General features: G+C 36.4%; 1 protein-coding gene across 1 annotated transcript in view; it reads left to right on the plus strand.

The window, feature by feature from the left end:
* Nucleotides 1-14,017, plus strand: part of LOC149067657 (glycerophosphocholine cholinephosphodiesterase ENPP6-like) — a 406,701-nt gene extending 392,684 nt beyond the window's left edge. Inside the window, exon 8 of the mRNA XM_089252525.1 lies at nucleotides 13,520-14,017. Within this exon, the coding sequence (XP_089108651.1) occupies nucleotides 13,520-13,740 (221 nt within the window). The 3' untranslated portion in view covers nucleotides 13,741-14,017. The remainder of the gene's footprint in view (nucleotides 1-13,519) is intronic.
* The last annotated feature ends 505 nt before the right edge of the window (nucleotides 14,018-14,522 follow it).

Consider the following 14,522-nt stretch of genomic DNA (forward strand, 5'->3'; position numbering starts at 1 on the left):
ACAAGTGTGGAGCCCCTGCAAAATTAAGTACATGGGTTCCTCGTAAAATCAGAGGTCCTTCACAAAATAAATAGCTGGCATGAGTGCTGGTCTTATTGCAAGAGGCTTGAATTTCTGGGTTTGCGCTCTCTGAAATAGCATAGAATCACTACGGAGCTGTAGATATGCTACAAACTAGTACACCAAATTGTTTTCTACCATCGGGAGAAACTTTCTTCGAGATCGTGGACAGAGGAGGCAACCTACGTAGGCATCACTTCCAAATAAGAATACCAACGGCCAGAAGAGATTGCTTTTTCCACGTCATGCAGATGCCGTGCCGCAAGAATCTGAAACAGTCTGCCATCAGAACTTGTTACTTTTCCAGTGTAATTGCATTTCATGCCCTCTGGAGTTTTTGTAAATAAAATAAAATAAAAAGTGATAACCATTTCGTTAAATTTGCTAAGTTTCGTTCGCGTGCATATATAGCAGGGGTAGCCAACTTCTTGTTGCGTCACGTGCCGCAACACTTCGAAAAAGTTCCAACAGAATGAGCAGAATACCAAATACGCATTCATCTGCAAATACAATTCTTTTTCCCACAGAGAGGAACAGGCCTACAAATCGTAGAAAACTTCAATCATTACACTTCACTCACTTCACTTATGAAATATATATGGCAGCACTGAAAAATCAGACGCAATTCTAGATACGTACTCAGACTGTTATACACACACTTACACTTCCGGCACAACTCACTAGGTAGTAAATTGCCCATGGCGAAAGACCTGAGTTGTGCTCGGTTCAAAAGAAGAAAGAAAGAAAACTGTAAATATATACAAATATGTATATACATAAATACAGATATGTTGTAAATACGCATGTTTTTTTGTAAATATGCTGCACTGTAAATTCGTATAGACACAATGTTTTTGTATTGGTATAGTATATGTGTCAGTAAATATTGTAATAGTGCCCATGACAATTTGTTACTACCCTTAAAATGCTCATTGTATAGGTAGGTACAGGTGTTTGCGAATTTATATTATACCACGTAGAGGCAAATCTCGTTTTAGCCCATACGCCAAGCAGATCAAGAGTAAAGACTAAACAAGGTATTCAGCTAACCAAGCAGAAATCACAGAGGGCCCGCCGGGGCGTTCTTCATGGGGGGAAACAAAAACCCTCTGTGGCCGGGCCGCATATTTCGCAAATGCACCGCTATTCCGCGATTTTTTCGTAATTTTTTTTCACACAGCCAATCACGTTGCTTCAGCCTCTACGGTAATTTGTGTAACTCTGCGATATCTTCATTTTCGTATCTGATCGCGGAATAGTGGTGCAAACAAGGTAGACATTTCCACCGATGTTCCGCAAGACATTTCAAATGTGCAATCGCGCTATTTTTAATGTTACATAAACGATTTTATTTTTTTTAACCAACAAATTTATACATTGAAAGCAAACTTAAATATCAAATTATCAATTATCAAACAGCTAAAGGGATGGATCAACAAAATCTTTGCAAATTTTAGTAAAATATTTCTCGCGCGAATTTATCAATGCATTTTTCGATAGCAAATCGACTAAAAATAAACAAAAAATTATAGTATAAAAACATATATATTATGCACGTTAATTAGTCGTAAACAGCTATAAAATATTTAAAAATTGGAACTTAGGAAAAGAATGTAAATGCTGCAGTCAGGAAGTCTGGAGTTGAAGCCAATAGCTCAAATAATGATCAGGAAATAAATTTAATACACAGTCGGGGCCGCAAAAAATCACCTGGCAGGCCAGCTGTTGGCCACCCCCTGGTATATAGTATTGTGAATTTATCAGATTTAGCAGTGATCATGAATAGTTGTCGTGACCATCATTTTCTCTATTGAAATATTTTAACTTCTGAAATTGCATAGAGAGAATTATTCTCATTCTAATCATAGAGAACCGCACTTTTCTCCGCTTTCACATCATCTCTTGCTTACCACTTTTCATGTACATGATTAAAACTGGTGCGCCCCGACTTAATTTATACGACTTTTTTTATACTTAATTTAACTTAATTAATTGGCACCCAAACATTAAAACATAAATGTAGATATAATTCCATTCCCACGGTTCAATTAACCAATTAAATTAGACGGTTTTTTCGTAATGTAGAAGTTATATTCTCCAATAGAAGTATCTCCAAGTTATTCTCACTTTCTTTGTGGCTTTGCGTGTGTAATAGGGGTTCCCGTATAGCTGGTTCTCTGTGGTGGTAAAGAAGCTTGAGCAGGGCCCCCCCCCTTTAAAATATTGAAATGTATTACAGTATTCAGTGCCTGTAGGCCGTCACGTGGCCGCAAAGGAGCCAGTGGAGATGAGCGGTACCTTGGTAAGTAACGTTCGCGCGCGCGTGTGTATGCGTGTGTCATTTCAAAATATGCTCTATCGCGTAAAAATAGCGAAGTATGGTAATTCATAAAAAAAATATGCAAAGACATACAAAAAAATCCGAGCCCTACTAATTATCATTATTCTCTATAGAAATCGGTTGAGATCACCAATTTTTGACGTTACAACCGAGGTCGTAATAACCGAGTTTGACTTTATCATGTGTGTCCTCAACAACTCGTGTCTAGAAGCTGGAACGAAATCTACTTTTTTCTTCAAAACTTCACTTTTTTGTTTCCCCATTATATAAAACACGTGAAGAACATGAACAATTTACCAAAAAAATGACAGAAAAACTAAGAATACGACTTGACAAACTGTCAAAAAGTTTTTAGTCAATGTCAAATTAGCTCCAACATTATAACTGAATCAGTAAAAGAGAAGAAAGACGGAAATTTCGCGTAAACTTTACTATTCTTTGCGAATTTATTATTTGTTTCGGAAAAACAAAAAAAAAATTCAAACGTGCGCTCGAATGTTTTTTTTTTTCTGGCATTTGGCGTTCACGGCTAACAAATCATTCTTTACAGAAATGCGTCGAAACGGAAGATTTATTGGTTGGCGTCAGCCTCTTACCAGAAAGGCGGCCGTTGAGCAAAATAAAAGAAAATTGAGAAGCATATTCACGCATCGGCCTTATATGTATTGAAGTTGAGAGACGCTCTACAACTAACTGCCGAACGGGACGCATTTACGACCAACTCGTAAAATCCTTCTTTCCCATCTCTAAGATGTGAGGCAAAAAAAGAATTTATAGCTTCTAGAGGAATCCGAAATTTCTTGTAAAATGAATAGAAAAATCAATCAACGCACCTCTGTTTAACAACGTCGATGAAAATCCCTTTTCGAATCGATATTGAGCGCTACAAAACTTTTGTGTCTATCTCGGCTTGTTAGCGTGTGAATTCTACATACTACAAAGAAAATATGCATAGGTGTTACGGTAAGTGCGATAAAAATGCGGTTATTATACATAACAACTGATTATTATGCATACTTACCAAGCATTTTGAGAAGTTTGATAAATTTCCCTAAATTAATCGCTTTTACCAGGAATTATGCATCATACCCAAGCGTCGTTGGTATATTTAATAAGAGCTAAAAGGATTATCACTCTCACCGTTGATTATGCTTAATACCCAAGCGCCGCGTTGTTGGTAAATATGATAAATCGTACTATATAATATACATATTATATATATATATATAGTTTATATATAATATACTATACATGATAATTCATAAAGGTATTGTATCATTATATCGGGGTCCGACTATATTCATCGCACATACTAATTGGAACTTTTAGGCATACTAATTGGACACATTTGGAACTTGTCCTATTTATCAAATTCTCCAACGACACTTGGTTAATATGCAAATCACCGGTTCGGGCATGCATGTCCACTAACCTAACACTAGCAAACTCCCTGGACGGGTCATGCTGATCCCTTGGGAATACGTGAAGATCACGTTATTATTAAAAAAAAGCATAATGTTTTTAGTATTTACCAAATGTACCAACGACGTTTGAGTAGTATGCATATTCGCCGGTAAAAGTGATAAATTTATCAAACTTACCAAGACGATTGGCAAGTATGAATAATTGCCAGTTATTCTGTATAATATCCGATTTATATATATATATATAAATCATATATAAATATATATAATATGTATATATACACTGAAGAGCCAAAAAAATTGGTGTTCATGTCTGGGGATTTGGGTGGCCAGCGGAAGTGTCTAAAGTCAGAAGAGAGTTCCTGGAGCCACTTTGTAGCAATTCTGGACGTGTGGGGTTTCGCATTGTCCTGCTGAAATTGTCGTCCAAGTCCGTCGGAATGCACAATGGACATAAATGGGTGCAGGTGATCAGACAGGATGCTTACGTACCTGTCACCTGTCAGAGTCGTATCTAGACGTATCAGGGGTCCCATATCATGCCAACTGCACACGCCCCATACCATCACAGAGCCTCCACCAGCTTGAACAGTCCCCTGTTGACATGTAGGGTCCATGGATTCATGAGGTTGTCTCCATACCCGTACACGTCCATCAGCTCGAAGCAATTGGAACCGAGACTCGTCAGACCAGGCAACGTGTTTCCAGTCCTCAACAGTCCAATGTCGGTGTTGTTGGGCCCAGGCGAGGCGTAAAGCTTCGTGTCGTGCAGTCATCAAAGGTACACGAGTGGACCTTCGGCTCCGAAAGCCCATATCGATGATGTTTTGTTGAATGGTTCGCACGCTGACACTTGTTGATGGCCCAGCATTGAAATCTGCAGCAATTTGCGGAAGGGTTGCACGTCTGTCACGTTTAATGATTCTCGTCAGTCGTCGTTGGTCCCGTTCTTGCATGATTTTTTTCCGGCCGCAGCGATGTCGTAGATTTAATTTTTTACCAGATTCCCGATATTCACGGTACACTCGTGAAATGGTCGTACGTGAAAATCCAAATTTCATCGCTACCTCGGAGATGCTATGTCCCATCTCTCGTGCGCCGACTATAACACCACGTTCAAACTCACTTAAATCTCGATAACCTGCCATTGTAGCAGCAGTAACCGATCTAACAGCTATGCCAGACACTTGTGTTATATATATTATATTATCCTTGCAGACCGCAGCGCCGTACTCTGATTGGTTCAATATCTCTTTATTTGCATACGCATGCCTGAACCAGTTTTTTTGGCTCTTCAGTTTATATATCACATTTACCGTAACATAGGCATTGTGTGATGATGCAGTAGAAGCCTCTGATTGGAATCATGGATAATCTTACGATTCGGGTAATGTTATCACTAGGGCTAGGATTTATGACCTAAAAACCGACAGAATAATCTCCAAATGCATTTATGCCCTAAACACATTAAAATACGCCATAAAAATCGAAATTTCTTTATAAATAGTCTTTATAAATAGCTGACCATATTTCCTCGAGGAAATTATGGGAAATTGCTAATTATTTTCCAAAATAATACTAATGGCACTAGAAATTTTCAGTTGTTGATAATTTCACCGAAAAATTGTCAATTATTGTATACCTTGTTCCAAAATTGAGTAAAATTGTCAATTATTGCTAATATCGCCAAAAAATTGCCAATTGTGGGAAATGAAGCTAGTGAATGTCAGCTTGGGGAAAAAGTCCCTCTTCGCGTTCTACTGAAATATGAAAATATGCCTTAAATTCTGAAAATCATGAAAAATACCTTAAAATAAACTGATAATCATGAAAAATACCTTAAAATAAACTGATAATCATGAAAAATACCTTAAAATAAACTGATAATCATGAAAAATAAACTGAAAATCATGAAAAATACCTTAAAATAAACTGATAATCATGAAAAATACCTTAAAATAAACTGATAATCATGAAAAATAAACTGAAAATCATGAAAAATACCTTAAAATAAACTGATAATCATGAAAAATAAACTGAAAATCATGAAAAATACCTTAAAATAAACTGAAAATCATGAAAAATACCTTAAAATAAACTGAAAATCATGAAAAATACCTTAAAATAAACTGAAAATCATTAAAAGATGTGTTTAAATTCCTAAAAATCTTGAAAATTGCTCTATATCGCATAAAAATAGCGAAATATTCAGTCATAAAAATCCGATCCCTAGTTATCACTAGTGCCCGGAAGTTCAGACAAAATGCCATAAATGCCTCTTTTGCATATTTTCAAACTTTTTTGTAAAAATGCCCTTTTTGAACTTTTCCTGCCATAAACGCGTATTTTAACAGTTTTAAGTTTATCCGTGAATTTCACAGGCGATAATCTGCAAAACGGATATTTTGAGGAATTCTTTGGGATTTCTGATGATAATTATTAACACAGAGAGCTCCCCCTCCCTTTAGTCCCATTTAAACGCGAATAAGTGATCTGAGAAATAGGAACTTTTGGTGTTTGCCATGCGTTAACTTTGCTTTGACCGGATGGTGTTAGACGTGAATGGTTTTGTTTCAGATGCAGAGGTAAATTAGAAATTTGTTTCGCCACATGCTTCACATAACATGTTTCGCTCAGACATTGGACAGCATTGAATATGTATAGCTGATCCATGATTGTCCTAAGAGGTCATCAGTTGACGTCATGGCTCACAAAAAGCGGAGCAGGAGTAAGGGCCTCAGGGCTCTGGGGGCCCATGTTGTTTTCATTTTATTTTTTACGCCATAAATGCACTGCAAGCAACCATGGCTATTTATGTTACATACATATTTAGCATTCGATTAAATTGACCGAAATATTCTGATCGACCCTGAGTTGTCCTCGGGGTGTGAGACAGATGCGACCGCACAGGTGCTGCGCTTGAAGGAGTCCCGCATACGTGGTAACAATTTTTTTACAACAAAAGAACAAAGTACCTATGTTTCAACTATAGAAATGATAATACAACAAATAAATAAGAATTACTCGTAACTGCAAGGAGTCCCAAAAATCATATTTTTCCACACAGCAGTGTCTATGCCCTTCCCAAAGATCAAACCTTCATGGCATAGTTGCCGGAACTTGGGGGCTGAGGCCAATTGTGCCCCCTCCCACCAATAATTTCTGAAAAAAGCAATGCAATGCAAACAAGCAATGCAATGAGAATGGAATTCTATTCGCTTTGCATTGCTCTCGCTTCATAGCTCAAGCTCTGCATACCAACTAGTGCTGTCTAGTGGCTTTCTTTGCCCCCCGGACCCAACTAAATTTACAATTTTGCCGTAAGCCATACCCAAGGAAAGATATTGACTTTGTTGAGGTAAAAACAACGGTTACTAGGAAACGAATTATTTTCAAAGATTTTCATTCAAAAAAGTTTGTCTGCTGCCATATAGAATATTTTAGCATGATATTTCTCATGAGTTTTTGTTGATTCGAAGAAGAACTTTTATAAAATATTGCCCAAACTATAGACTCTATTTATTTAGTAAGTACAGTAATAATTAAGTAATAAAATAAGTATATTGAATAATAATAAGAGTAGTGATATAGAGTAAACAATTTTCTAAGTATTTTCTCTGTGCAGTATTTGCAAATGTACAGGGTGATCGAATTTAATTAGGAGGTGTTTTGGCCTCTCTGATGTAGAACCTGCGAAAATCCCTAACATCTTTAGCCAAGATAAGAATTAACGCGTAGTAACTGTTCTAAAATTAAATGTTTCATACTTCCATTGCGGTATTTATACCTTCATAAATCGATTCGCCTACTTAATAAAAAACAACTCAGTCTTCCCTTTAAGTTATCAACGACATCAAATTAGATGCAATAACATTCTCAATATTCCCTTAATATACAAAACAGAGAAGAAAAATAACTTTACACACCTTATTCCGAAATTTTATTACAAACTACCTCATGATATTTTTGCCCTTCCCATGCTGTTACTGAAAAAACGTTTAAAAGGTTTTTTTTTTCCTCAATAGCTAACATCAACGATTATTTTTGGGGGGAAAAAACAGAGGTCTCTACAGTGCTATATAAATTCATTTTTATAAATAAATACACTTCCTGCTGTTTGCCTCTAATTGTCGAAGTCACTAAACAATTCTCGCATCACTCTAGTATTTTATATTCTTCATTCATTATGTATTTGTGAGTATCTCAAATGCTGTATTGTATTCTTACTGAATACTTGTCCATTCCATAGATGCGAAATAATTTATTTCGATGTATTTATTTATCTCTCTTTTTTATTTGTTTGCTTGTTCTGCTCTTGAAATTGCATTGTAATTATATTCGTTAATACTTCGTGTTCATTACTACAGATCCACGTGATCGCTTGATGAAAATTTGTTTTTCTCATTATTATGTAATGTTTCATCACGATAAATAAACTTCTTTAAAAAAAGGTGAAAGTTTAATTGATAAAAAGTAACAACGACAGGAAAAAGTATGGCTTGCAATAACTTTATTAGAATCACATATGAAATCATATTTATAACTACAGATACGGTGCAATATATCCTTATCGTCTTTCTCTAAAAACTACATCCGATGTGCAACAGATTCGATAGCAAAACACGAATTATTTGCGTGGAGATGTGAAACACGTTCAGAAATTTAGCATTTCAAACCCACTATGTTCGAAACATTAAAACTGCTAAGTTCGCGACTCTTCAAATACCTCTCGGTCAAAGTCACAGATCAGTTGGCCGGACCAGCCAACATATTGGAAATGAATGCTAATCATTCCGTCTTTCGAAAAGCTTTGCCGCAGTAAGTTTCACACAGGTGCCCCGTCTTGCACAAAGATTGTGATATCAAGCAAACTCCTTGGTTGAAAAGGAATATTATAAAGTTCCAGAGCGTATCTTCATACCAAGAGCCCTTAACAATTAGAAAATATTGAAGTTAACGGTTCTAAGGCAGTGTTTCCTTCAAAGAAGTGAAGAATAATGATCAACGATTACTTGGAGTTACAGCCGTTAACTTTTGAACCATGTCAATGCCATTCAAATAAAGAAACTGCTTCATGACTCTTTATGGGCCAAATAATTTCAGCTACGTCTGATATTATTCGCTGCACCGTAGTGCCAATTTCCCCTATCGGCCTTTAAAAATCGCAATTCAGGAAAGTATAAGTATGAAATTTGGTTTGGTGCACCTTGGGGTGTTTAAAATAGTTTTAGTTATGTGTTTTAACTAATCAGAGAAGTCAAAAAAATTCCTCTTGTTTCATAAATATAAAGTTCAACAATCAATCAAATTGCAATCTGGTAATAGGAGTCATCAATTCCATTGATTGTTGAAAATATTGTATATATTCCTTATTTTTTTATCTATCTTTCATGATTAAACTTGAATGTCGATATTTTTTTGTTAGCTGTAATGATATTTATCTCTCTCTCTCTCTGTGAGCAAAAAATAAGAACGTTTTCTTTCACTAAAATGAAGATGCAAACGTGCACCAGAGTTTTCTTATGTGAGCCCGCCGTAAATTGAAGTGGGGTATAATCAGAGAAATCAGAGTTCTTATAGCGCTTAATTTGGTTCTCCGCCAAATCTTTTTCCCTAAATTGAACAAGTAATTCCCTCGACGCTAAAACTCACTCTTTTGGTCATCAACGATGTTCAATTGACACAATTCTACACACACATGCGCTATGAGACTACATTGATGGGAAGGTTTCGAAAACAAAAACTCAAAATTCTGTCGTTTATATTTATCATATTCTTCACCCTCGAAAACGTTCAGAAATTTAAAATTTGCATAAATACATATACTCGTAATCTTCTCTTCCATAAAATGCGTTCAGCGCCAAAATGTTATCTCATTACATTGTTCCACTCGTAGTATTGTATCATTTTCTCGTAACTGAATCAAGGATAAGAATATTTTCCTTAAAAAAAACTCATCTCAGAAACAGTCACTATTGTTCAAAACAATTTTTATTCAGTTCGTTTTAAAGCACCATACATTTATCACATCCAACTTCTAAGAAACTTTTCATTTAAAACAATAAAGACCGGTAGCTATCTTATAAAAAAATAACGAAATACCAAAAAATCTAAAAAACCTATACTTGTATAAAAAAATTGTTGCGAGCTGTATCATCAAAACAACTGCAGATTTAAATGTGAATATGTCTTTAGCGCCTAGTTACAGTTCAAGAGGACTAGCCTGAACCAAGTATAACAAATTTAAGACGTATTCACATCAAGAGGTTATTTTAGAGTTTTCCCAAAGAGCAAATGTCTTCAGTTGTTGTACGGTCGTGTCATTATCGTTGAGACTTCACGTCACACGATCCCAGCAGCTTCGAACACAGAGTGGTTTCCCACTTCGTCTGGTACTCAAATTTACATAGAGGAAGCTTTTTTTGGGCCAAAATAGACTTTGGTGATTCGAATCCATCCTCAACTTTTCCGTAATGCGTTCGTGACGCGACGTCACGCTAGTTAATCGATTTTAAAAACGTATTCACACAAAAAGTTTAAAATCAGCCATAAATAAGAAAATAAGTTTCATTCGTGCATTTGCTTCAAGACAGAGGAAGATTAAATTTGCTTCAAGACAGAGGAAGACTAAATTTCTTCTAGACATCTTCAACACTGACTCGATAGCTGTCATTCTTCTATTGACATTTTCTTTATTTTCATTTTATTTTGAAATTTTTCATTCATTTCAAATGATTTTAATTAAGGAATAAACTACTGATTTAATCTTTCGTCCAATCTCGAATGATATAAATGCTATTGAGGAATGGTATTCGTGGAAAAGTTGCCAACTTGAAACACGCGATGCGTATAGTATTTCCTTTATTTTCCTTTGATGGTTTCGTTGCGGATCTTGATTTCAATATCTTTCAGTTTATAGTAAATCAAGCTTAAACGAAATATAAAGAGGATTTAAAATTTCAATCAGTATTTGGAAACGAAAGAATTGAATCATGAAGTGTTTATAAATTCGCTTTTTGTTCTCGCTTAGCTTTGGTTTTAATTCTCTTTGACTACTAGAGAAAAAGGCGTTCAAGTACCATTTTCAATTTATCTCAATACATAAATACAGTACACTGATATAGCAAAAGTTTAGAAACACAACCCTCCGTAAAAGGAAATGTATGTCTAATATAAATACCCTTAACTTTAAAGAAACATTTCTTGATTCGGCAAATTATGAGGATATCTATTTCTGCCCGTTCATTATCAATGTAATCAGCATAAAATATAATGAAGTATGATAAATGAAAACATTTTGCATCTTTCTGGTGTGTATCGTGTGATTTGTGTTTTGACATGTCATTCGTGATTGGATTCACAATTAATTTTTCATCGAAGAGAAAATACATGTATAAGTAGATCAGAAGATGATCGAGATTGGTGAGTATGGTGCTTCGTACCAACACCACCTATAGAACAAGGCCTCCACACGAAACTCGTGACGTCACTGAAGATGACCATTTCGCCTATTGCCATTGGATATAGCAGGCTGACGCATGCAATATCTTTACCTTTCTTTGCAGTACATTCAATGGCAATACGAGAAATGATCTTCTTCATTGACTACGCTTCACAAGCTACGTGCGGTGGCCTTGTGCTATAGATGGTGTTGTTCGTACGTGAAAATTTATTTCATACGTGCAACGATAAAAGACACTATGAAACTTTATTGGAAGTGCAACCAAAAACATTAATATAACTTAAGAGTTATCAAAAAATGTTTGATTATCATTCATTATTCGACTATAGAGTTGGTGAAGTGACGCTGTTGCTTGCACAAGCTTTACAAATAAAAGTTTTTTACAGGAAGGATCAAAACATGCAATATTTTCAGAGACTGCGGTGATAACATTTTCAATGTAGTTCTTTTTTTTTATAATTCGTCACTGATCACTTTTTGCCGTGACATGTTGGTAAATTTCAGAATTGAATTGTTTTTTGCCAAAAAAAAAAAAGAATCCATCCTCTGGAACGCATATTATCCAAATTTGGTGCTCTCGAGATAGACCTGAAAATCGGGATATTGTAATTAGAGCCATCCTGTATATATCGAGTCACAGAGTCTATGAGAAAGCATCTATTTTTTTTTACAAATCACTATCAACAGCGAACTTTAAAGCACGAGACTTATCAGTACTTTCCTTGAGCCGGTTCCATACTGGCCGAGCTACGTGATTCTCAGGAAGTCCGTTTTGTAGGAATGGCTACGCTATTCCTACAAAATATACTACTTGCTTCTGCCTACGGGTGACCCAAAACAAGCAACCAATGAAAAAACAGCATTTTATGACGTCATCAAAAGGGCAGCCCCTTCCTCGCGTGCATGTGACACTGAACTTATTATTATTATAATGATTACATATAAATAATAATAATAATAATTGTTATTTAATCAATGAAAATCAATAAACACCTGTAGCCGTACTTCGTACGGTGCGAGCCTACGGCACGCAAACGGCTTCGTCCTTAGAAAAGAAATAGAGAATTGCTCGATGGCTTCGTCATCCTAGCGAACTTCGTTCGCACTCGGTGCCCTCGCGCCGATGGGGGACCTGCCCCACTACCTGAAAATACCGACCTCGGACCACCAAACGTAATTAATGAAAAGGCGCCGAGCGCGTGGTGGAGCCATTTACGTGCCGCAGTCACGCGCCGTACTAAGTACGGCCTACAGGGGTGTCAGCGTCTATAATATTATTTATAGTTACAGATGTAGAGTTATTAATGACCTTAATATTGTTTATTTAGAGAATATTTATTTTAATAAATAAATGTAATCTAAAAAACTGCGAAGAAAAAAAAAGAGCAAAACTTCCAACTGGGAGCGAACCTACAACCCCCATCACGATAGGCACACACGCTACCAATTACAACAACGACGGACAACAGATCGTACCTTTTTACTACAACTAAATACTATATCCATACATATACTTCCACTAGTTACAACACGGGGAGGAGCCACAGAACGTCATAAAATGCTTTTTCATTGGTTGCTTGTTTTGGGTCTACCACAGGCAGCAGACGCACATTACGCTAAATCGTTAAGATAGCCCACGCTGTTCTAGCCACACCCCAAAACTTGTTTCTCCCCCGGTTGAAGCTGCGGGTGTGGATACGGCTTTATACAGTCAAGATTGAGCGCCGCTGTGGTGGTAATAGTGACGGACTCGCATCGCGAGGACCCAGGTTAAAACCCCACCGTCACCATAGTGGTGGTTGACTGAAGTTGGTTTTCTGTGGTTCCCAACTCCGAAACGGTAATGCGAGCCGATCTCCCCGTTAAAAAGTCTCGCCACAGAGAGCAACAGGACTACAACGATAAAATCTTCAATCACTACACTTCACTCATGGTTAGAAAAACTGCTTGCAGATGGCAGCACTACACATAACAAGCATTACACAGGAACGCACTTTACGTAAGGTTCACAATAGACACGCACATTCCAACATGTACCAATTCGTTAGAAGTTCAGTCTGGTTTAGTAGTGAAGACTGGGCTGTTTCGTGTATGTTTCAAAGTGTAACTGTATGAAGTCATCTTATATATGTATAAAACGGCTACAGATTAATTACTGAATTTCACTCGACACGCAATGTCTTTTAATTTCATTAATGTTTGTGATATTTTCTAACATAGATTTGTTTCCAGGTTTCAAGAGAGGGTACACATCTCCTCATTTAGAAAATGTTGATGCTTACAATGTCCTTTGTGATGCGTTGGGAATAGAAGCGCTTCCAAACAATGGTTCCAGAGCAAGAACCAGCGCCATGTTTGACTATGAACGTGGAGCATCTGCGAATCGGACAGATAGCATCAGTTTTTTCGCCCTTATTATATCGCTGCTTTCGTACTTCTATATCTACAGTTAAGCGATATAATTGCATGTAGACATTCATATAAGTTCCAAATGAAAAAAAAAATCAACTCATATTTTAAGTGCATAATATTTTGATAGTTTTATACATTTTTATCCGTTTTTAATTTGCCAATCGAGAGTTCAACATAAGAACCGTGTATAAAATTGACAGCGAATTCATGTTGCTAGATATATAACAATAATGATACGACCTGAAAAAAATAATATAAAAAAAACATGTATACGTACTAAAAAAATTAATTTTAATAAATACGAATAATGTATATTGTATATAATGAATTTATTCTGTTATTTGGGATGAAATTGAACAGAAGATATGTGTACTCCTCAATATTCAACACTGAACTAAAATCATACATTATTCTAATACCCATTTATTTGAAACTTTCAATTGAGGTGTTCGTATGAAGGAAAAATGAAGAATCAGGCACCAACGTAAAAAATTGCATGAAACTGGACAGTATGACCGAATGAAATTGCTAAAATTATCGTGCCATTTTGAATAGGAAGTTACGGTTTATCTTTTAACCAGTCTAACGTATGGCTACGACGCCATATGACGTCACGGCCATACGTAACGGTGGTCATTACGACAGCATATGACGTCACGGCCATACGTAACGGTGGTCATTACGACAGCATATGACGTCACGGCCATACGTAACGGTGGTCATTACGACAGCATATGACGTCACGGCCATACGTAACGGTGGTCATTACGACAGCATATGACGTCACGGCCATACGTAACGGTGGTCATTACGACAGCATATG

This window comes from Pholcus phalangioides, unplaced genomic scaffold (assembly GCF_987345545.1).
Source record: "Pholcus phalangioides strain wild (caught in Gottingen) unplaced genomic scaffold, Ppha-v1.0 ptg000029l_1, whole genome shotgun sequence".
Lineage (NCBI taxonomy): Eukaryota > Metazoa > Arthropoda > Arachnida > Araneae > Pholcidae > Pholcus > Pholcus phalangioides.